At 35.5% G+C, this 23,359-nt stretch overlaps 3 protein-coding genes across 3 annotated transcripts; 1 reads left to right on the forward strand and 2 right to left on the reverse strand.

Moving 5' to 3' along the window:
- Positions 1-627: 627 nt before the first annotated feature.
- On the reverse strand, positions 628-5,286 carry LOC110705342 (replication protein A 32 kDa subunit A-like). Its single transcript, XM_021883176.1, has 10 exons — positions 4,550-5,286; positions 4,334-4,447; positions 3,151-3,248; positions 2,794-2,835; positions 2,638-2,715; positions 1,858-1,936; positions 1,656-1,754; positions 1,490-1,569; positions 1,150-1,218; positions 628-1,003 (listed from the first exon to the last, which is right to left on the reverse strand). Exons 1-10 carry the CDS (start codon positions 4,631-4,633, stop codon positions 922-924), a joined length of 825 nt encoding a protein of 274 aa, XP_021738868.1. The 5' UTR covers positions 4,634-5,286; the 3' UTR covers positions 628-921.
- Positions 5,287-5,615: 329 nt separating this feature from the next.
- LOC110705341 (elongation factor Tu, mitochondrial-like) lies at positions 5,616-13,677 on the reverse strand. Its single transcript, XM_021883174.1, has 12 exons — positions 13,273-13,677; positions 12,076-12,151; positions 11,833-11,925; positions 11,675-11,749; positions 10,967-11,071; positions 9,237-9,327; positions 8,887-9,092; positions 8,403-8,486; positions 8,164-8,229; positions 8,008-8,070; positions 6,955-7,195; positions 5,616-5,968 (listed from the first exon to the last, which is right to left on the reverse strand). The coding sequence occupies exons 1-12, from the start codon at positions 13,461-13,463 to the stop codon at positions 5,898-5,900; spliced, it is 1,362 nt and encodes a 453-aa protein (XP_021738866.1). The 5' UTR covers positions 13,464-13,677; the 3' UTR covers positions 5,616-5,897.
- Positions 13,678-16,169: 2,492 nt separating this feature from the next.
- On the forward strand, positions 16,170-22,548 carry LOC110705343 (WD-40 repeat-containing protein MSI1-like). Its single transcript, XM_021883177.1, has 8 exons — positions 16,170-16,328; positions 16,575-16,634; positions 16,730-17,100; positions 18,757-19,083; positions 19,409-19,561; positions 20,591-20,715; positions 20,851-20,946; positions 21,990-22,548. Exons 3-8 carry the CDS (start codon positions 16,756-16,758, stop codon positions 22,222-22,224), a joined length of 1,281 nt encoding a protein of 426 aa, XP_021738869.1. The 5' UTR covers positions 16,170-16,328; positions 16,575-16,634; positions 16,730-16,755; the 3' UTR covers positions 22,225-22,548.
- Positions 22,549-23,359: the final 811 nt, after the last annotated feature.

Consider the following 23,359-nt stretch of genomic DNA (forward strand, 5'->3'; position numbering starts at 1 on the left):
AATTAAATTAAATGGGAAAACTTATGGGATTATCAAGAAAAAGGTGGGAAATGATCAAGGAATGAGAGTCAAAAGTGGTTAATGATAAGGAAAAAAGGAGAACAAGGCAGAGCAAACATAGGGTAGTTTTTTTTTTTTTTTATAATTTATAACTATAGAAACAAACGGCCAGAAAATTTTATCACTACTCATTATCTATTTTACATGGATTTTAATGCACATTTTAAATTAGCTTACATTTTAAATAAGCTTGTATGGTTTTATTGAGCATTTGCCATGTTTTTACTCTTAGCAAAATAAGAATAACATCTTGGTTTATGGTTATGATAAACTTCAAAGCCTGAAAGATATATTTGTTGCAAAGACTTGATGGTCTAGCACTCTAGCTTGCCTCTTAATAGATGAATTTTGTTGATGACTGATCAAACAAGAGTAGCTATTATACAAGCTCAAACAAGAGTAGCTATTATACAAGCTCCAATCTCATTATTGATGGCAGCAACCTGTGCTTCTGGTCATATGCATATACATCCACATATACGGTGCATATATAAAACTGATAAGTAAATTGATTTTATATCAAAAAACTACAATATCACGAGTAATAAATTTTAACGACAATTCATATTCCAACTTATAAGGGTAGTAAAATTTTAATAGATAAAACATCCCTTCGATTTGTGCAGTTATTGATCGAAAGCCAGCATATACATAGATCATACTACGAAACAGGAGCTATGTTACTAGATATGATTCCTTCAAGGCAAAAAAATAAAAAGTAAAAAATGCTACTAGATATGAAACCTGAACTGATCAAGTCAGTACTAATACTAATACTGTAATAACAGAACATGCATAGGATTCAACCTTAATTAGTATATTATAGCCATCCTCTCCCTAGTCCATTGCCAAAATATGGATTTATGCAGCAGTAAGCTTGAAGTGAAATTCATCGATTGTAGAGTATATTAAGCCTTCATCCTCCAAACATGGGATGGATTCCCTAAGAACAGCAGGAAAACAACAGGTCATATGTTAAGTTATGACTAATGAGGCGTGCTTCTCATCTTTTAATTTTATATCTACAAACTACTTTAGGGGGGTAAGGGGATTGTGTAAGAGAAATAACGATAGAGAGGGAGGGTTTACATGAGCTTCTCCACTGGAATCTTCAAATGCCGAGCAATCTCATCCCTGTGTACACCCTTTTCTTGAGCCCTGAAAGAATGCAAACTTTCAGTGAAACAGCATATAAAGCACCACTGTGATCAGGCATGCAGCAGTATCAAAGGGACTTTGATTTGCACATAAAACTAGGAATGCGAATTATTCAACTTGCAAAGAAACATACCCACATCATGGAAAAAGAGGATAAAAATTAGCACAATTTTAGCAGCAACAGAAAAATGGTACAAACATCTATCTAGACAACAAAACTTGCAGTCCAAAACATGAAAATATAAGGGATTTAAAGTGATTCACAACTTACAGGCTTGAAGATTGCAATAAATAATCAAGTATCCTCTGATCAATGTCTTTTAAGCCATCAACACTCATTTGCATTGAGAACTGTAGTAGAAAAAGAATAATCAGAAAAAGTGCAAGATAAATTAGAGCTAGCAAGCTGATAACAACCATTGGTGTCTCGAGCTTACTTGATTAGGTGGAGATGAGTGAATTCCATTGGATTCCACTTTGACTGGAGTGCTATGCGATGATTCCATTGTCTGACCTTGAGTGAGAGAGTCACCTTTCTGCTTAAGTACAAGTACATTCAAAGTGAGATCAAATTCGCACTGCAAATACAATATTCCTGAACTTGTGGAAGACCTGTGGTGGGAGATAAAAATAATCTACCTGTGACTTTTGGTTGACAATATGTTGGTGAATGCACTCTACATGATGGAGGGTAACCTCGTTAAAATTAACAATAGGCCTGCAAGCACCAAATTCCAAGCAATTATTAGTCATCAGATTGCCATACAATTACAAACTATGATGAACGTCTGGCTAACATCAATGAATTACAAGTAACAAGACAATTCAGAATGATAGGATTTGCCTAGTTTTCTGAAGGCTACATTTTTTAGAGGTTCTTGCACCCCCTCTTATAAACTTATGAAATTACATGAGCCCTTAGAGAAACATCTAAGCTGCTATTGCTAAAACAAAAATGTTATATCATGGCTCCCTCCAGTTCTTCTAAGTGAAATTAATCAAATTCCACAAAGACCACAACAACAAATGAAATCTTGAAAACCAGCAACATTTACCGGAAACAAATTTCGTGCCTACATATCCTATTTCGGTGTAACTATTAGACCATGAACTTGTTTCAATACATTGGCAAAAAGTAAAACACTCATTAAGCCATAAATTATTAAGCAACAACATACAAGCATTTTCAAAGATGTGAAATGCGATAAGCAGCAATATGATAAAAGTCAATAAACACTTGAACAGCGGAAAGTGATTTCTGCAATTTTTAATGCTACAAACTTATATATTAAGCCATTATAATTGTTTAAATAAACTTTTGCTGTCCTTAATTAATTAAAAGAAGGTGAGAATGTGAGATTGCCATGTAGTAACATCAAAAAAATTGAAGGAAAATGGAAAAAGGATTTTAAGACATACCGCATATTAAACACAGCTATTTCATTGTAGCCTCTGGTGTTCCTTAAGTGACCAACTAGCCGAACGTACATGCCCTCTCTGTTAAAAACAAAACCATCTCGCCATCAGGCATTGAGGCAAACAAGAAAACACAACAAATTCAAGTCAAGAACTTACTCTATAACCTCCATCTGCTTCCTATCAAATGGTTCATTCAGCCTGGACAGATATTGAGCAAGATCGTAAAACATTAACAAGTCGAGCAAGAAAGAAAAACAGGACCTTAACACCATGAATTAACCAAAGTAAAGAAAGCAAAGACAATCTGAAATTGCCAAGTCACCATCCAATTCAAAACACAACTCTCATTGAAAGAACAGATGCAAGTTGCATCATGCAACAGATTACTCAAAGTGTTGAGCTCAAATCTAAAAAATGAAAATAACTGTTTCATCTTCATGTTAATACAAATGATTATTAACACAAAAATGTTGTATCATTAAAAAATATAACCAATGAAATGGAAAATGTTACCATCTTTTACATCCAATACGTCCAGTTCCATCATCAAGGGTGAACGAAACATCAGTCACTTTCTCTGTTTTGTCAAGTACCATTCCCACCAATTTGACCTGAACCCATCAAACAATATGACCAAAATAAACTCAGTTGTTGTAAGCATTAAACAAAAGAACAGATAAATAAATTTAACAATTTAGATAATATGAATCACCTTACTCAAAAGGTGACTTTAAATCCTTAAACAATCCTAACATCAAACTTGTCACTTTTACAACTTACTACTACCTCTGTTTATTAATTCAATAAATCCTTCATTTTGACTTTTCAAGATTGCCTACTCAAACTTTGAACAATAACATCTTTAGCTCTCAAGAGGTAAAATTATAAAAAGTTGATATAAGAAAACTATACATTGAGAAGATTCTAAGATCCTAAACGTTTATGTAATTTCTTGTATGTAAATCACCACCATTGGTCATATTGAAGTATATATGAATAGCCTAACAATATTTTTGTACAAGCCAAGAATCGCCCACAACACTTGCTGCCTTGCAGCACCAATTATTAGAGCTATTAGTTACAAGGTTCTTCTCAGTATATATACTCAAGAGCACCTAGAATTCAATTTGACACTAAAAGGCTAAGACCAAAAAGAAAACCAAAATTACTTTCTTTAAAATTTCAAAACACATACAAAACATAAAGCAAAAACATCAATAAATCACTACTACTTCCGTCAATAGAATTTTTTATATCCTACAAAAAATATCTCTTTGTTGCAAATAATAACAAACTAAGGTACTCTATAATCCCTAGTATTTATAAATAGACTTTAAAAAACAAATGTTCGATAAAAATCATAACATCAATCACAAATCATTAATTGCTGCAATTTTTTAATTTATTGTTGATTTAATTGTTGGAAATTTTGACGCCATTCACGTAACATTATTTTACCAAAAACAATATTTCCAATATTCAATCAAAAATAAATAACATCAATATATATACCACAAATCATACAAGCATTTTTCTAATCTTAAATTCTTCAACATATTGCATCACAAAGAAAACACAGCAATTAGCAATTCAATTCAAATCAAATCAAATCCAATAAAAACCCTAGATCAAACCTAAAAAAAAAATCATTCCAAAAAAATTCAGCTTTCAAAAAAAGAATTAGAAGAAATGTTACGTTGGTGACATCGACGCCGTCGAGGTTGAAACTGGATTTATCGTCGGCGTTGGAGTGAGAAGCTTGGCTAATTTGCTTCACAGTTACTGGAATTGTTCCTTGCGGATCTCTACTCTTCTCAACCAAAATCAAAATTAAAATCAATATTAAAATAATCGATAATTAAATGAAAATAATTGCAATAATAATCGAGAAAAAAGGGGGATTAGGTTATACTTTAGCAGGAGAAGGAGTGGAATCAGATTGAGTGAATTGAGAAGATGAGAAGCCATTGTCGTACTGGCTTTGAGAGAACATCATCTTGCTTTTTTAGAGAGAGAAAATTATTGTTGAGAGAGAAAGAGTGAGTTTGGGAGTTTGAATTGAAATGGGGGAAAATGGTGGAAGAGAGGGTTTTATGTGGTAGAGGTAAGTGAATGGTTTTAGCGCCATTTTTTGTAGGTTTTCCCGCCTTTTTATGGTTTTATTTTTTCTTTTTGATGATGAAGAATTTGAAAATCTTCCTTTTTCATTTTTATTTTTGTAGGGGTTAGATTGATGCTCCTTTCCTTTTATCCTCTTTTTATTGCTCCGAGAAAGGTAGAGGTTTTTTATTTTTGGTTTAAAAGGGTAAAGTGATTGTGATTAATGACGAGATTAATTGAAGTGGTTGTGAGAGTAAAATAGTGGTCCCTAAAGTAATAGATTGAAAAAAAAAATAAGACAAACATTGGGGAGATGGAAGGTTTTTTTTTAAAATTTTTTGAATAGTAAAATAATACGAGTATTATTAAGGAGATGGAAAAGATATTATTAAGAGTTTCTTTTTTAAATTTAAAGATTGACAAAATAACAAATGTAAAATATATGGAATGATAGGAGGTTAAGTTTGACCCATTACATAGCAAGTTTCGGGCAATTGTGTTCAGTTTTCAGATTATTCTTTGGTTGGGTAAATATTTTTGTCATGTTTGACTTAGTGTGCACAAAATTGAATGCGGCAAGACCTGAGGACGAATGATCAAGGCATTTTGAAATGTGTCCAAGAGGAGTTCTAGGTAAGGTGATAGAATCGCACACCTGAGAAAAGCATTCTGCATCCCGAAATTCCCAATACTTATCTACGAAACCTGCAGAGCGATTTACAACTCCGTCAATGCTGCAGCCAGTAGTTGGTAAAACCAAGTTGTAACAGTCTGATTTCTAGGAGGTTTGAGGATTATAGGAGCATTGTGCTCCAGGTGGAAAACATCCGGCCTTGGGGTGCACTATCATCAGTAGGACTAGGTCCATTACATATGCATAAACGGTGACCAAGGTTGTGGCCAATGGTAACAATTATGCAACTCCAAGAAAATTATTTACTCAACCATCAAAACCGGTTGAATTATGAGCGTTTCTGAACTACAAAGTGAGCATTTGCTTGATAAAGAAATCAATTCTATCTGATTTTAAATGAGTCCTACTACTTTTCATGTCAAATTCAAAAGTACACGGATCCAGACTCGTCTTCAAAAACTAGGCATCCTTGGTATAAAATCCAAGTATCCAACTTCAACGTTCTCTATGTCCAACCTCAGCACTTCTAGCTGATAACTTTCGAAACCACACCAGCACCAACTGTTCGTCCTCCCTCCCTCAAAGCAAATCTTTGCCCTGTTTGAAGACAGTGAGTTAGTGCTACTACATCAGTGGATTATCATTTTATTCAACATAACAAGAACCTGACAAAGTTGAAGTGCTAAACAGAGCAGAACCAACTATCACTAATGGTTTTTTGGAATAAAAACTCGTCAAAGGCACTAGTAAGCAGGTATCATTGAATCAATCTGTCACCGGATTCTGTTAGATTCATCTTATACTCCTGAGATCTCCAGAGGAAACCACCAATCTTTCATTAAATTAAATCACTAAAACCAAAAAGCATGACTTGTAAAGTATACATTCTCTCTTTAATCACTCAGCACTCGTAAAGGTCTCTTTGGGCAACGTTCCCCAAGTGAAAATTGTCAGCAAACAGCTCAATCAAAGATCAAAATTTATATTCTCTTCTTACTACAATGGCCAGAATCTCAGAACAAAGGGCAAGTTCACGAAGAATTCAATTACAGATCTACAATATTAAATTATTAAGTGTTGCAAAAAAGAGCATACATCTTTGACTCCTATCAAGCCATACTTACTACTTCCAAGAGAAAATTCGATAATAGTCACTCTCCCAATCTCTGGTAAAAACTCTTCCTCTCATTGGGAAAAGGGAGGGGGCATAGAAAGTTAAAAAAATGAGGCTGCAATTTTCATAAATCAATTTTTGTCACAAACTACGGTTTTTGTGCATCAATTTAACTAACTTATCATTATTCTCAGAGTTTTAACTTACAGATTTTTATTTTTTTGAACAAAAGTACAGCTCATCCAACTAAAGTCCACTTTTATTGCTTACTTATTCTACCACATACAGTCAGAATGGCTATTAGCTAGCCAGGCTAGGATCTAGGAGCCGGGCAATGTAGGCTGAAACTAATGAGATGAAAAGACCAGCCTTTTAAAATATTAACCACAGACACTAGCATTGAAGTTACAGTCTTAAACCAAACCACACAGCATCATAACTTATGCAATGGTACAAAAGAGCTCCATACCTGGTTCAAGAGGAACAGGTGATATCAATTCAAAAGTAGCAGTCACATTGTCACCAGGCAAAACCATCTTTACTTCTTCTGGCAACTCAATTTTTCCAGTAACATCTGCTGTTCTCAAATAGAACTGAGGCCTATAGTTGGAGACGAAGGCTGTGTGACGACCACCCTCATCCTTGGTGAGAACATATATTTCTGCTTCAAACCTTTTGAATGTTTTGCAACTTCCTGGTTTAGCAATTACCTAACGTAATCAAGAGATATAGTACATCAATAGCAGCTTAATGATTTAGTTTCAAGCACAAACTGAAGTTGATCATTAAAAATGCAGGTAAATACAACTTTATCTTACATTTGAAGAAATAAAACGAAGAGCAAAATAATTCATGAGAAGCCATAGGAAGTCCAAGCATTTGCTAGTCTTACAGGTCCTTCATATGCCTTCTATTATTTCTTTCCTTATCCATATAGATGATAACATAACCGGTTGGTTGAACCAATTATAAAGTATCAAATGCCTTCCATAATTTCTTTTCTTTTTCATCCAGTACTTGAATTGGTTTCTTTCCTAATCCACCCTATACTTGAAGTTTTTCCATTTAAGACATTAGGAACTCAACTATTATCTTTAGTGTAATTCTACTTGAGTGATTAAGGTATGGTTATAGAATTATAGTTGCCTTGCTTTTCATTAATACCTTGTAAATGGCTAAGCATCTATGTCCCAATGAGTATGACCTTATCCTTGACTTATGGAAAGCTCTGTATTCTCTAATATTACCATACAGGCATACATCTTCAATTATGAGTTCATAAACCATAAAGATTACATCAAAATTATTTGTATAACAGAAAAATATGAAATAAGCCAGAAAACAGTGTTAAAATCAACTGAAATAGAGCACACAATGTTCTTCTGACTTTTTTTTTCCATGTGTGTATCATGTGTGGGAAGAAATAAAGGGGGAGGGGGGGGAGGAATACCTAAAAACCAAAAATATCGATTGCAAGTGAGATGAGAATGTGAGGTTAACACAATAGACTAGATCAGTGTACCTGTCCTCGCTGTACATCTTCCCTCTTCAGTCCACGCAAAAGAAGACCCACATTGTCTCCAGCCTAGGATACATTATACACGCAGAATTTTTAGTCACATACCATACAAAATATAACATATATGCAAATTGCAAGAATCAACTTCAATCATTTTACCTGACCGTGATCCAAAATTTTCTTAAACATTTCCACACCAGTCACTGTAGTTTTCACTGGACCACCCTGCAGTGTAAACAGTAGGATCAAAATGAACACTAGTTACAGTTTTAAGGAAAGAAAACATCTTCATCAACATTTCACCAGTAAAATTTGTAAAGCATACATAAGTTTTAGGTTTCAAATAGCTCATCATATTACAAAAAATTAAAAATCATAGCAGCAAGTTTCAACTGTACCGGCATTAGCCCCAAAATCTCTACATCCTCTCCGACTTTGATCATGCCCTGTTCAACACGACCAGTCACCACTGTTCCACGTCCCTGTATCAGGAGATAATAAAAATCAGCGTTGCCAATGTAGGCCCTCTCACCACTACTTTATCTATGATGAATTGTCACTTAATATCTATAGAATGTGTCAAAAACAAACCTCAGCTACGAGAAGGTTAGCATAGTAAATTATACTAGTTGCTCTACCAATATTATTTATAGCATTCAGTATTACATTATTACTATCTACCTTAATCATCACAAAATAGTAAGCAGTTAAGCACACCCTTACTGTTTAATGTTCACAACTCTTCGTGTTTAAAATATCAATTTCAAGCAATATCAAGTACAGACTCATATACCATCAATGCCTAACAATATAACAAATAAGCAAGCAGAAAATGTCAATAACTCTTATTCTATAGAAAAAACCGACATAAGTCTTGTGTACCTGAATCGAGAAAACATCCTCAACTGGCATCAAGAAAGGTTTGTCAAGAACACGGACAGGGTCGGGAATGTATTCATCGACAGCATCCATTAGCTTCAGGATGGCTTGCCTCCCAATTTCATCATTTGTGCCTTGCAAGGCAGACAAGGCTGAACCCCTAACAATAGGGATATCATCCCCAGGGAATTTGTAGAAGCTGAGAAGTTCTAAATGCCCCCAAAGTATTGCATCAACAGACAAAAAGGTCATATTAAAGCAAATTGCTAGTACATAAATCATCCCTCTACAAAATCCACTACTTATTTTTTTGGCAACAATCCTATAATAACAGTCAATAATTTTAAACTTACCACGGAGTTCCATTTCTACCAACTCAATTAGCTCTGGGTCATCCACAGCATCCACTTTGTTCAAAAAACAAACCAATGATGGCACACCAACCTACAAGGAAAGTGAGAAACAAATTAAAACATTTAGATAGTTGAATATGACAGGATCTTACTCCCACCATCCCATGAGTTAAATGTATCTTATTCGTATGTCCCATAGTAAATAATTTTTCTTTCAAGTAACTTCTCTACTTTTGTTTCTAAAATTTGGCCCCACATCCACCCAATTTTTGCTCCATGATTTTTCACTCGCCATAAGCTCAGTGCAAAATTCAACATAATGCTTGTTCACTAGACAGAAAGAGTAATATACTACCATAAAGAGTTGTGATTCAACCAAAACTTGTATATCTCACAAGACTCGGAGAGCATGTGCTCTCCTAACCTTTTGTATTCTTCAAATGATGTCATTCTCTACAAAGACCAGAAATCCAGCATCTTTAGAGTCATTACTAGAATTCTAACCCAAAATTATGTATTTTTGCTTCAGCGATTTGAATCTTACAAACAACTGTATCCCACTCATGCTACAAAACCCATTATCAATTAGGAAAAATTGACATTTGCTACCGCTGAAAGCACCTTGTATCACATTTGCTACCCGTTTAAAAAAAATATTTTATTTTGCTACCACCTAAAATCACACAATTAAAATTTCACTACCACTTAACGGAATCCGTTAAGATTCCGTTAAGTTTATTCAAAAAAAAAATAAAAAAAAGTAACCCAACCACCCCCTCCCCCGCCGGCGGCCAAAGCTTCAGCCAGCGCCTGCGCGAACCCACCCCCTCCCTTTCTCCCACCCTACGCAGCCAATGAGCCTTCCCTTTCCCGTTCTCGCTGCCCCGACCCCCACCCCGAACCCAAAACTACACTTTTCCCCTTCCTCCCACCGGAATCCACCCCCCTCCCCCGCCCCGTTCTCTCCACCGAAATCCCCTCCCCTTCCCTTACCCTTTTCGGTCATCCCTAACCCTAAATTACCACTCCAAAACCATCTCAAGCGAAACCCTAAAATTCGTTTAGGGTGGTTTGGGGCTGGTGGTTTAGGATTAGGGATGGCCGAAAGGGTAAGGGAAGGGGAGGGGGTCGATTTCGGTGGGGGGATTTCTGTTGGGGGAAAGGGAAAGGGGGTGTTTTCCGTTTCGGTGTGGGGATCGGGGCAGCAAGAACGGGAAAAGGGAGGGGGGGTTGGTTGCGTAGGTGGGGAAAGGGAGGGGTGGGGGTCGCGCCGGATGGGGGGAGGGGGTGGGGTTGCGCCGGTGCCGGCAGGGGGAGGGGTGGCAGTTGAGGGACGGGTGGCAGTGAAGTGGAGGGGTGGCTGCAAGGTGGTTGAACGGTGGCTAACGGAAACAGTAACGGCCTTAGTCTTTGGTAGTGAAATATATATTTTAGGGATTTGTATGGTAGCAAAATAAAATATTTTTTTAAACGGGTAGCAAATATGATACAGGGTGCTTTCGGTGGTAGTAAATGTCAATTTTTCCTATCAATTAGCCTTTTTCCTTTCATCGCTTTTCTTGCTCTAAAAATGGGATATTGGAACAGCTATACTTCCAATGTGCAAAATATATAAACAAGGAAGTACATGGGATGCACTGTCTGATGTAAAATAGAAAATGGACAAGAAAGAGGGATGCAGCCCAGTACATAATGCACCAATGCAGATATTCTAACAGTTATTGAAGCACCTGACGGGCAAGTAGAATATGCTCCTTGGTCTGTGGCATGGGCCCGTCAGGAGCAGACACAACAAGAATACCACCATCCATCTGAGCAGCTCCAGTAATCATGTTCTGTTAAATCCAAAACAAATAAAATTTAGCACGTAAGTAGCAAGAACTGTACAGACCTTTAATATAACTCCTGAACATTACAAATGGTGGCTGATAAATAAAAATATCCTATGGACTAAAATGTAAAACTCTAAAAGAGATTACTAAAGGAGAAATTTCATTGCTATCTACCAATAGATATTTCACTGTCTGACACAAAGGACAAATAGAAGCCCACAAGCAAGAGGAAAACATTCATGAAAGAAAGCCATGATATAATAGCTTTCAGTAGGGTTTCTCGGTAACAAGAAATTCACAATAATACAAAAATACAAGAACAAATAATAGAAGCAAAGAAGCTAGCAAGAGTTCAAAGACAAAACTGTTTCAGGTGAACATAATAAATGATATATGAAACTTCCAGAAAAAGCCTATAAAAATGTTTCTAGTTTTCTACTCCTACCTATGGCACAGAAGATGCCAAGGCAAGATTGAATTCTATAAATAGATGTTCCCAAACAAAAGATGCCAAAGTAAAGAATCAAGTGTTCCCAAACAAAACTTTTATCCCCACCCCACCAACCCGCCCTGCTACAACCAAAAAAAAAAAAAAAAACTGCTTACCTTGACATAATCAGCGTGTCCAGGACAATCAACATGTGCATAGTGTCGCTTTTTAGTCTCATACTCTACATGTGCCTGCAAAATCAATTAATTTGATCTTGGATCATAAATTTTCAGTCAAGTACAGAGGCACTAAGACAAGCATGCAGTCTGCTAACCGTTGCAATGGTAATTCCTCTCTTCTTCTCTTCAGGAGCTTTGTCAATTTCATCAAAGGCAACAGCCTTGGCATTCCCTTCTTCTGCCAAAACCTATCCAAATAAAGATCACAATTTCAGTCATACATCCTATTTGACCTAGTTATGATAGAGGGAAAATATGAGGCATCTACCAGCAAAGCCAAGGGAGGAATAAAAGAAGCAAGTCAAAGGAATGAATATACAAATAATAGCTCAATACACCTTTGTGATTGCTGCAGTCAATGTTGTCTTCCCGTGATCAACATGTCCAATAGTTCCTACGTTGACATGAGGCTTTCTGTATCATCAAAGAAAGAAAAAACAATTAAGAATCTACAAATAATAAGGAAAGGTAAACTACTTCAACTGATTATCTTGTTATGAACCTTTCCTTAATATCTTACGATTCCTTATGATGATTCATGTTAGCCGACCCCAAATCATTTTGGGAAAAGGCTTTGTTGTTGTTGTTGTAAAATAAAATCAGGAAGTCCTTCATGAATTTCTACATCTCAGAACTAAGTAATCTTTATTCAGGAACTTGAAAGCTTGTGGAATTGAGAGCTAATTGGTCAAGACAACTTAATTTGTGCCTCTATATTGTGCATAGTGCAGGTTCGGTTCGGTTCAGTAATTATAACACATGTGACACATGAACCTAATTGCTCTCATATTACTGTAGACATAATTAAGACATGTATCATCTTATCATTACAACAGCTAACAATGTATGTGGCTATAATAACTAGTGGAAAAGATTAAATGGTTAATGATTCGATTACTACTCATCCATTTAAACACTATTTTTTTATCATATTCCTTCAAATCATATCTTGAGCTACTTAACACAGTCTTTATCTTTCAGATGAGCAATACGTCGACTTCAAGAATTTCGTTGACTTAAAGAATTTACTTGTTGAGAACAAATCTATAAGGGGTGATTAGTATAACCTGGGTAACATTTTACGAGGATAGCAGAATTTCAGTAAAGATAGTCATAAATTGACTTTAACCATGAAATGCATACTAAAGCAAGCAAAAAACACTAAATGTCTGAAATGACTTAATTGAAAAATCCAATTGAAATTCTACAAAATGTGTTCCCAAGAGATCAAATCATTTCAAACAAAATAATAAATGCATTTCTTACAATTAACCAAAAATTGCTAAAATGCAGTTGATTTCCCAATTTGTGTATTAAAATCAACATAGCATTTTTTTCAAAATGAACTATTCAGGCTTGATCTCAAAATGACGAGCTCAAATGATGCACACAAATCATCAAAACACAATCAACTTCAAATTCGAAGAATTCATCTACCAAATGTCAGATCATTTCCTACTAACTCAACACAAAAAACACACTCATTTTCGAACAAATAACAGAAAAATCAAATTCAAAAGTAAGAGAAGTCATACGATCGTGTAAAGGTAGCCATAGATCGCAACCAAGAGGAGAGAGAAGAAGACTCATTTCTGGAAGCTTGTTCAACAATGGCGGAAGTAGGAGAGAGAAGAGCTCGACAAGCGTTGGAGTAGAAATGGATTTGGTGAGAAGAAGAAGGAAGAAGTCGTTTGGAATTAGGGTTTCGCAGAGCAATTGATGCCATTTTAGGCGATTTGAGGAAGAAGATTGGGGAAAATGAGGACAGAAAAGGGTTTTAGCCGCACCAGAAAACGGAATCTGAGGGTTTTAGGATTTTGTGTTTTTAGGGGTTTTTCTTTACTTTCGAATGTGGAGGAAGAAGAGTGGTGTGTGGTTTTTGGGCCTTTTTTTGGGCTGCATTAATTATATGGAATGGGCTACTAAGTTTGTCTCTTTATTGGATTGGAGCCCAACCTGGTAAAAATATGATCGGGTCAAAGTCGGGTTTATTTTGTCTTGTCACTTAATTAAATTCTCACGATATGAAAAAAAAAGGGAACAAATTTACATTTGGACCGGATCAAGAAAACTATAAATTTACATTTCTCAACCCTGAGGTTTATTGGTTATCTCTAGCCTCGTCTGGACCATTTTTCAGTCAAAATTAGTTTTTAAACGATAAACAAATAGATGAAAACAACTTAAATCAATTCAGTTACTATCATACCCCTTACTTAAAACCACACCATCACTTAGCCCACCATCTAGCTATCTAAGCCATCAAAATGACCATTGCCCAATCGGCCCTCACCACCCAATTTACCCACCATGTAGAAATTTTTCCCTTTTTTTTATCAATGTCGAAATTATTATACCAATGCATGCATCACATGCATAAAAGACTGATATACATAACAGAAAGATAAATATATATTGTTTATATTCTTTCAATATTACTACATACAGAGAGTGCACTAGGTTCAAGAAAGTGGGGAAAGGAACAAAGAAAGATAAAATTACAAAACTTGTCTATGTGACTATAAACATTAACTAAGGGCCTGTTAACATTTACTGAGCTGAGCTAAACTGAACTGATTGGAGCTTAAGTGAACTGAATAGAGATGAAATGAATATTTTATGAGAGAAGGAATTAGGATCTGAACTGAACTAAAATGAAATTAAGCTGAAGTGAACAGACCCTAAAGCAACACTAATTTCAAATTTAGGGGATATTAGATATTTGCATTGTGAACAAAATATTTATTTACTTAAAGTGGGTATGTTACAAAATTTGTGAAGATTTCTATGGAAATTATCGTTGTAGTGTAAAAGGAATGAGAGAAGTATATATAAATAAATAAATAACGTTTGATTAAGAGAATAAATTTGGTAAAAAAAAAAGGAGTCTCTTAAAACGATATATATATATATATATATAAAGGTTTAAATATGTGTGATGAATTTCTAGCATGTTCAAATGATATGTGATAACTTTAATTAATATAGGGTTGAACTAACATGCATCAAAATTAGGCTTAAAAGCCAAAAAAATTGATCTGAAATGCGAGTAGCTGAACTGAAATATTAGAGTTAGGAAAGCCTTCTTTAAATTAGTAAGAACCTAAACTAGAAGTATGGGTAATTGACTTGAATATTAATGATTGAGTCAGTTGAATATCACATGTACACTCATTTTCTTTTGAATAATGAAGACAACATCCTTTCCAAACTGCAATTTTTCCCATAGTTCCTAATAATATGACATTTTAGCTTTTATTAGATGTTGCTTTTTATTAATTGGTCAAAGAATTAAAAAGCTAGATGGCTCCTTCACCCTCCTAAGCTAGCTCACTTATTTGTTATTGTTGGATGCAAGGATTTAAAATCATGAGACTACCAATAACCTATATTGTGCACCATCCACCTTGATCATGAACTCCAAAATGTTTCAAGACATGCAACAAGGGACCTTAACCTCGTCTCAAATGTATGTCATCCCTTATATAGTTCAATTTGTTTTTGGTTATAGTTCACTTGTTTACGTAGTTAAGTTTGTGTGTCGTTATCTTGTTGATGTGTTTTCTTATGCAAGAAAAGTGAAAACTTGATAAAGTATGTTAATTTTCAATAGGAATCCTTTTTTTTTTTTTTGTTATTTCTTTTGATGATTTCAATGCTGCCTCATAACATGTAGTTGATCACCCCTTTCAATTAACAAATAAGGACCTTCACAAATGTCGCAACTTGTTCACGGCATCACCATTTTAGCTCCAATGCCCTGTAGCCACATAGAGAACAAACACATAGAGAACAAATCTATTCTTGTTCTCGGTATAAGTAGCACCTCCCTAATGATAGCCTTATACTTCACCATGATCCACCTCATTTTCTCTTTTTTGTTCGACTTTGTAACTTAACCAATTAACCCTAAATATACATTTTATGTGCAACCTTGGCCTTCTTTGACCCATCTTTGCTCCCCTTTTATTTCCTCAGCTTGGACTTTGGTTGTTGTTTCCCATCATCATATTTGGCTTATTGCTCCCTATCCATTATTTGATCATAGTACCACTACATATTTCCTCATTTAATACCAATTCAAGCATAGAGAATAATACACGGTGGATATTTTCTTCATAGTCTCAGGATATATATTTTCAAAATAACATCTTTACTTACCTTATTAGTTTTCAAGTTCACTCATCAAAAACTTGAAAATTACCATCCTCCACTACCTTATCAAATGCTATTATTTGAATCAACTAATGTTTTGACAAAGACAAGACAATAAAAATTACTCTAAAACATATTATCGAGCGCACCCTTTGTTATTAACGCAAAACAAACAATGAATAGCTGGTTTTAAAATCGGGTTCCAGAAGATCGTGTAGAGTGTGGTTTAGATCAAATCACCCATGACCCAACCCTTAGCCATAACCTTAAAGCCCTCTTGTTTTACACTAGGATTTCCCGCTTCTTCTAATACCTCACTCTTCCGTAACCTCCCTTTATAGTTTCTCTCTTTCTCTTACTTTCTCTCTCATCTCCCTCCATTCTCTCTCCTCGTCGCTCCCGCCACCGCAGTTGCCGTTTCTTTCTCTCTCATCAGGTGACTATTTCTTATCTACTTTTTTTGTTTCTGATTTTCTGTTGATTTCGGTAGCTTAGATTTGGTAATTTAACTGTTATTTGCATTTTAATTTCCTTACTGTAGTTTCTTTTGTTAGGGTAAAAATTCTGCCATTTTTGCTAATGTTGTGGGTATTTTGTGAATTTGTTTTTGAATTTAATTTGATGTGAATCTGTAGATTTGTGGTTTGATTTTGATCTTGGAATTTGATTTATTTGTTTTTAGGGTAAAGGGTTTCAGGAATTGTGGTGTGAAGACTGAAGTGTTTAATTTGATTGGAAAAAGGTGAGTGATTTTGAAAAGAACTGAGATTTGTTGATGAGAAGTTGAAATTGGGGTTTTTTATTTTTTGCTGAAAGTTTGAATTTTGGTGTTTCTAGGGTTTTTGGGTAGACGAGGGTTTCTGATGGGGAAGGATGAGGAAGAGATGAGAGGGGAGATTGAAGAGAGGTTGATAAATGAGGAGTACAAGATATGGAAGAAGAATACCCCGTTTTTGTATGATTTGGTAATCACTCACGCGCTTGAGTGGCCGTCTCTTACTGTTGAGTGGCTCCCCGATCGAGATGAGCCTCCCGGGAAGGATTACTCGGTGCAGAAGATGATTCTGGGGACCCATACTTCTGAGAATGAGCCGAATTATCTTATGTTGGCTCAGGTTCAACTCCCACTTGAAGATGCTGAGAATGATGCCCGGCATTATGATGACGAACGGTCTGATATGGGTGGATTCGGTTGTGCCAACGGAAAGGTATCCTTTTCTTCTTGGCTCTTTTATTTATTTATATGTTTGGATTTTTGTCTTTTCACGGTCATTTGCTCACATTTGTGTCATTCTCTGTGTGGAGTTATTAATTGAAATATTGATTTGATGTTACATGTTAGGAATATAAAGATTTATACCCAATCAACGTGGCAACGTGCACAAGCTGATACTTCCTTTGCTCCATATCACCTGCAACATACCCTTATGGAACACATTTTAAGAATAATATTTGATTGTTTAAATGAGCAAATTAATCAAAATAATTTAAATACAGGGACACTGTAACCTATAAGTTATCGTTGCTAAATTTATTTCGATCAATTTGCTCATTTCACAATCAATTTTCCTTCACAAAATGTGGGGCCAAGGGGTATGTTGCAAGTAATATGGAGTAGAGAGGTATATTGAAAAACAAGTTTCACATATGGATTTATGGAATGATTTTATGCTCACCTTGCCTAGTTGGTTTATCTACTATCATTCACATTGGCTCCTAGCTTTATGTTTTTGCGATGCCCACAGGCTATACAGGCTTGAAGCCATGAAGAGCCTGCCAAATGCTCGTGGATCACAATCTTTCTCTCAATTAGATATTGTATTAATCCCAGGAAAATGGTGGCTCATTTATTGGTGACTGCTAGGGTCAAAAGTTAGTTTCATTTATTGATAACGATGGATGTATTGCCAATTTTTTGCTGATTCTGCTGGAATTACTCGATCCACCCGATAATATTAGACCCTTATCTGTTGCTCATGATCTGACCTTGTTAGTTTGCCCCATGATACTGTACCCTATTGGTCCCAACCTCCCAAGGCTCCAAGTCATGCGTTCATGCTTGTTGTGGATATTCGGTGTTTTTAGAAAGTGCCAATTGTTTACTGAAAGTGTGGAAGCTCAGATAACATGCTGAATTCGAATGCACAAGAAATCTGTAATTGTTTCTATAAGAATAACAATAAGGAAATGTAGAAGGTATTTTGGAATCAAATTACTTCATTATCTTGAGTTTGACGACCAAATGTGCCAGGTTTAACACTTGCTTGTTGCTGTTATGGTGAACCAAGTATTTGATATGGTTGGAGTTAAGAAATTAAAGAAGGCAACTTATTTATTTATTGATATGTTTCCTTAATACGGAGTATTTTGCTGTGATTGCTTGATTTAGCCCCAACTTTATTATAAAAAATTAAAGTGGCAACATGCTTTTTTCTTGATTTGTTAACCTTGCAAAGGTTTGGATGTTGTTGCTTTTCTCTGTTAGATAAATGCTTAAATCCCTGTACGCTTAAATGACCTCAATATTTTGACCAACTCTTTTGGGCAAAGTATTTATTAGACTTTAGTGCTCTTTTATGGTCTCATATTAACCATGTTTAAATTCCATGTCTTTCCATCTTCTAGTAACTATTGTACAATGCTACTTCTTATGAACTCATTTGGATAGTATTATAAACTCATTGATCAATTTGCATGAATGCATGATACTCATTTCTTAATGAGCTTTTAAAATATCGTGTTGTACATAGCTGTACCCTTATCGATGAAGATTGTTATATTGTTTGTTTTTAATAGAAAGCTAACTTGGGAGTTAAGATATTATCATCTGTGCTACATTAATATGCTTCTATCTGTTTTTTCAGGTACAAATTATACAGCAGATAAACCATGATGGAGAGGTTAATCGGGCTCGCTATATGCCTCAGAATTCGTTCATAATTGCCACCAAAACAGTGAGTGCAGAAGTATATATATTTGACTACAGTAAACATCCATCAAAGCCACCACTCGATGGTGCATGTAATCCGGATTTGAGGTTACGAGGCCACAGCACTGAAGGTTATGGTTTGTCATGGAGTAAATTTAAGCAGGGCCATTTATTGAGTGGTTCTGATGATGCTCAGATTTGTCTTTGGGACATAAATGCGACTCCTAGAAACAAAAATCTGGATGCAATGCAAATATTTAAGGTATATCTTTTTGTCAGACAAACTAAAAATTGTTTCGTGCTTTTTATATGCTTTTGCAAATTCTGCGATTCACAGATTAAAATGCTTAGTATCTTTAAATTTTCTTTCACTTAAGATGGCCAAATATTATTTGTGAATCTGTTATTATTGTTAACTTATTCATTTTTTGGTTATTATGTACCAAATGCTGTAAATTACAGTATATCAGATGAAAACAATGGTGCACGTAAGGGGTGTGTTTATCTTCTTAGTGATGTTTTATGGGCGCACTTTAATTTTCTTTATTTGGATACAACATCATGATGATAGTGATCTGCATATGTAGGTTCATGAAGGTGTTGTTGAAGATGTTTCATGGCATTTGAGACATGAATACTTATTTGGCTCTGTCGGAGATGATCAGTATCTTCTTATATGGGACCTTCGAGCTCCGTCAGTTACCAAGCCTGTCCAGTCTGTTATTGCCCATCAAAGTGAGGTGAGCCATAATTGTTATTGGGGTTGCAGACAATTTTATCATCAGAATATTGTTATGAGTGGCTTTGGTTTAATTAAAGCTTTCTTCTGTACTCTGCTCCCCTACATTGATTATTGGTCTAAGATTTATAAATTGCCTACAGATATAGGCATCATAATCTCTCCTTTAAACACAGTTCTCACTTTCTCTTTTGGCTAAATGGTCAGAGTTCCCAAATTAAGTTATATGACTCGTATAACTTTGATCCTCAGCTCGTGGAATGACGTAGTTGGTAAAGGCATATCCTTTTGATACATAGGAGTAGAAAGGAAAACATAATTGCTATGACAGTTAAGACCCAGAATATACTGGTTTTAAAATTTTACTAATAAAATTTTATTAATAGTACAAGTAATTTAATTTATTTTTCGGTTAACTGTCAAAGTAGGACTAAACCTTAAACACATGATACTTGACGTAACTTGTATATTGAAAAAGCAATACATAAAATATGTGGAGTTCTGATGTTAGAAAATCATCTGTAAATTGGGTTAGATAGAAAAAAACATATCCATATGGATATTGTTTGAAACCTAATTTGCCATTGAGGTGAGCCAAATCACTCTTTTATTTGCCCAGATAATCTTCAATTGCAATATGATAAATTATTCTATAATATTCCACTTATTTAGGCAACAGTGGCTGCCCCTAATGGTTGCCTGACTCAGGTTGTGATCTTTTGTACTGTGGTCAGGCCCTCAACCTATTCCCCCCCCCAAAAAAAAAAAAAAAAGAAAAAAGAATTGTTTCTTGGCGCTTTGTTTAATGATTTTTAAAATGTATGAAATTTGGTTTGTGTATGTAAGAATGTACCATTGTGCTGGGTTGTTTTCATTGTTCATAGAATTCACAAACTGTCTTTTTTGTTAGGCTAAAAAAATTGTTGGTGCGTAATTTTGTTTCTTGAAGCAGTCCCTTTTCTGGAGGCTGTTTTGTCCTCTCTGGAATTAAGTTATACTTGTTCACATGATTTTATTTTCTATCTGTCAGGTGAATTGCTTGGCTTTTAATCCTTTTAATGAATGGGTTGTGGCTACGGGTTCAACTGATAAGACTGTCAAGTTGTTTGATCTAAGGAAACTCAACACTGCACTGCATACTTTTGATTGTCACAAGTAAGAATGAACAATTCTTTCCTATTTGTTTCCCTTTATCACAGAACTTTGAAGTTTCATACTTTCATTCAATGATTTAGTGAGGCATTGCTCTGCTACTTGGCATCTAATTGTGAAATGTGTACGATGTGGCAGGGAGGAGGTCTTCCAAGTTGGGTGGAGTCCTAAAAATGAGACTATCTTGGCTTCGTGTTGTCTTGGTAGGAGACTGATGGTGTGGGATCTTAGCAGGTAACTGCTGTTTGTTTGTGTGGTTTTTGTGCATGTCTTCTCTTGCTTTGTTGGTGCATACTTTATAGACTAAAGGAATAATCAGTTTTTGGCAAGTACCTTGAAATTCCTATTTTTGATGTTAAATGTCTATTCGGGCAAGTAAATAGTAGATATAATCAGAATTTGAAGTGTCAATTGTGATTTTATTCAGTAATTGCTGGAGAAAACCAAACAAGTTAATTCTGCTAACTTGCTAAGTTATGCATAGGCAGTTAGCTGCCAGAAATGGTGGGGGGTGTATTGCACGTCTTTTGTCACATCATTGAATGACATATTATCAATCACAGACTTGGTTTAGAAATGTAGACTTGTCTTGGAGTTCGAAATTCCTAATGCATTAGTTGCAGTCCATTTATGTGGTAGCGGACTGTATTGCATGTCTCTTGGAGTTTGAATGAGTTTTTATTTTTATTTTCTTGAAGATGACATAAAAGCTAAATAGAATTCCACTTTTAAAAGTAATTAAATTGGCAAGCCCGAGTGAAGCTCACTTACCTTGTACAGAGGGCTTATTCAGTCATTTGTTTGTCCTTGCGTTGGAGTAATGAAGTACTGGAGCTGCACTGCCGCAGTAAGGCCAGTGACTATCTTTTGTTTGCATGTATAAGATTATCATCATCAAGAAATAATATGTTTTGTGTTCTGTTGAATTAATTTTTTTAAAACTATCTTTTGTTACATTTGTGTGGAGCAATGGGTGATGTGCATGCGTTAGGTTTAAATAAAATTAAAGAAATTCGTGGTCAATTTTACTTATGTTTTTGTTTGTCCCTAAAATTGAATATGGAATAGCTGCAAATAAGTTTATATGTTTGCTAGAGCATATGGTTTAAATGAGCTATAAACTGTATGTTACTTTGGTGAGAAGAAAATCTACATGAATATCAAGTGATGCATTCTCTTGTATAGTGTCTGAGGGGGAGTCAGTGTAGTTGCTGCTCCTTGTTTAGGTAAAACTCTAGCTTTCTCTAAATCTGCTTGAATTTTTTTTTAATTCGCAGAATTGATGAAGAACAAACCCCAGAGGATGCTGAAGATGGTCCGCCGGAGTTGCTCTTCATTCATGGAGGCCATACCAGCAAAATCTCCGACTTCTCATGGAATCCGTGTGAAGATTGGGTTGTTGCTAGTGTTGCCGAGGATAACATTCTTCAAATATGGCAGATGGCTGAGAACATATACCATGACGAAGATGATTTATCAACAGATGATGCAACTGCTGTCAAGGGCTCTTAGATTTAATTTGTAGGGTTAATTATGGGGAGTAGGTACATTTAGGGTTTGTGTATTTCCTGTTTTCTGGGTACATGAATTTACTAAGTTGAACCAGCCATCTTTATGCTCTAATCTCCTATGAGTTGGTAAAATTGATCGTTATGTATTATCCATCTTTGTGAATTTGTTAGGCGTATATGATGAATGGTTGGCTATTTTGATTTATGTTTTGTTAGTAGTTTAGCGAAATTTGGACTCATAAAAGTCGGAACCTAGAATCCCAAGCATGTTGCAGGAACTGTGCTTTTTACTTGTATATCATAATGTCTATGTTGTTTCCCTAAACTGAGGCCTGAGGGTGTCCTTGATGTTAATATTGAATATTGATGTTTGCTTAACTTTCAGCATTCTTTCAGTTTTTGACAGCAGGGGAAATAGAGGGTTTGGGGGGGGGGGGGGGTGGAGAGATGCAAGGTTCGATTCTTATTAATGACAAATCCCCTCCCCTCTTCCCCGGGCATTGTCAGGTGATAGGAGCACTTAATGTAGTATGAAGTATGCCTCAAAATAGAATCTGCCTTTCTCTTTGGTTTTGTGTGTATTTACCTAATAAATATCCCTGGTTTTCTATTGGGGTGGAGAGATGCGAGGTTCGATTCTTATCAATGACAAATCCCCTCCTCCCCTCTTCCCCGGGCATTGCCAGCCAGGTGATAGGAGCACTTTATGTAGTGTGGAGTATGCCTCAAAATAGAATCTGCCTTTCTCTTTGGTTTTGTGTGTATTTACCTAATAAGTATCCCTGGTTTTCTTCTGATGAATTACCATTTCAACGATATAGTTATCCTTTGTCCCCTTCTGTTTGTTGATAGGAGCACTTTATGTATTGTGGAGTATGCCTTAAAAAAATATAATCCGCCTTTCTATTTGGTTTGTGCGTATATACCTAATAAATATCTTTGATTTTCCACTTGATGAACTAACATTTCAACACTATACTATTCCCCTTTGTCCTCTTTTGTATGCTCATATTCCGTATCATATGTGAATTTGACGAGAGAGAAAAGGGGTGGTAGTAAATACGTAGTATATTTTTTGGAGAGTAATAGAAATTGTATAAAACTCGAAAAGTCCAGAGTATCTAGTAAACACCAAA

This window comes from Chenopodium quinoa, unplaced genomic scaffold (assembly GCF_001683475.1).
Source record: "Chenopodium quinoa cultivar QQ74 unplaced genomic scaffold, ASM168347v1, whole genome shotgun sequence".
Classification (NCBI taxonomy): Eukaryota; Viridiplantae; Streptophyta; class Magnoliopsida; order Caryophyllales; family Amaranthaceae; genus Chenopodium; species Chenopodium quinoa.

Coding starts and splice junctions, on each gene's coding strand:
- LOC110705342 (XM_021883176.1), bottom strand. CDS start 4,633: ATGATGTTCTCTCAAAGCCAGTACGACAATGGCTTCTCATCTTCTCAA. Junction 1,937..2,637: donor ATAGCTGTGTTTAATATGCG/GTATGTCTTAAA, acceptor TGGTGCTTGCAG/GCCTATTGTTAATTTTAACG. Junction 1,219..1,489: donor TTATTGCAATCTTCAAGCCT/GTAAGTTGTGAA, acceptor GCATTCTTTCAG/GGCTCAAGAAAAGGGTGTAC.
- LOC110705341 (XM_021883174.1), bottom strand. CDS start 13,463: ATGGCATCAATTGCTCTGCGAAACCCTAATTCCAAACGACTTCTTCCT. Junction 11,926..12,075: donor TGACTGCAGCAATCACAAAG/GTGTATTGAGCT, acceptor TTATTTGGATAG/GTTTTGGCAGAAGAAGGGAA. Junction 8,230..8,402: donor AGATTTTGGGGCTAATGCCG/GTACAGTTGAAA, acceptor TTTACACTGCAG/GGTGGTCCAGTGAAAACTAC.
- LOC110705343 (XM_021883177.1), top strand. CDS start 16,756: ATGGGGAAGGATGAGGAAGAGATGAGAGGGGAGATTGAAGAGAGGTTG. Junction 19,084..19,408: donor ATGCAATGCAAATATTTAAG/GTATATCTTTTT, acceptor CTGCATATGTAG/GTTCATGAAGGTGTTGTTGA. Junction 20,947..21,989: donor ATGGTGTGGGATCTTAGCAG/GTAACTGCTGTT, acceptor TTTAATTCGCAG/AATTGATGAAGAACAAACCC.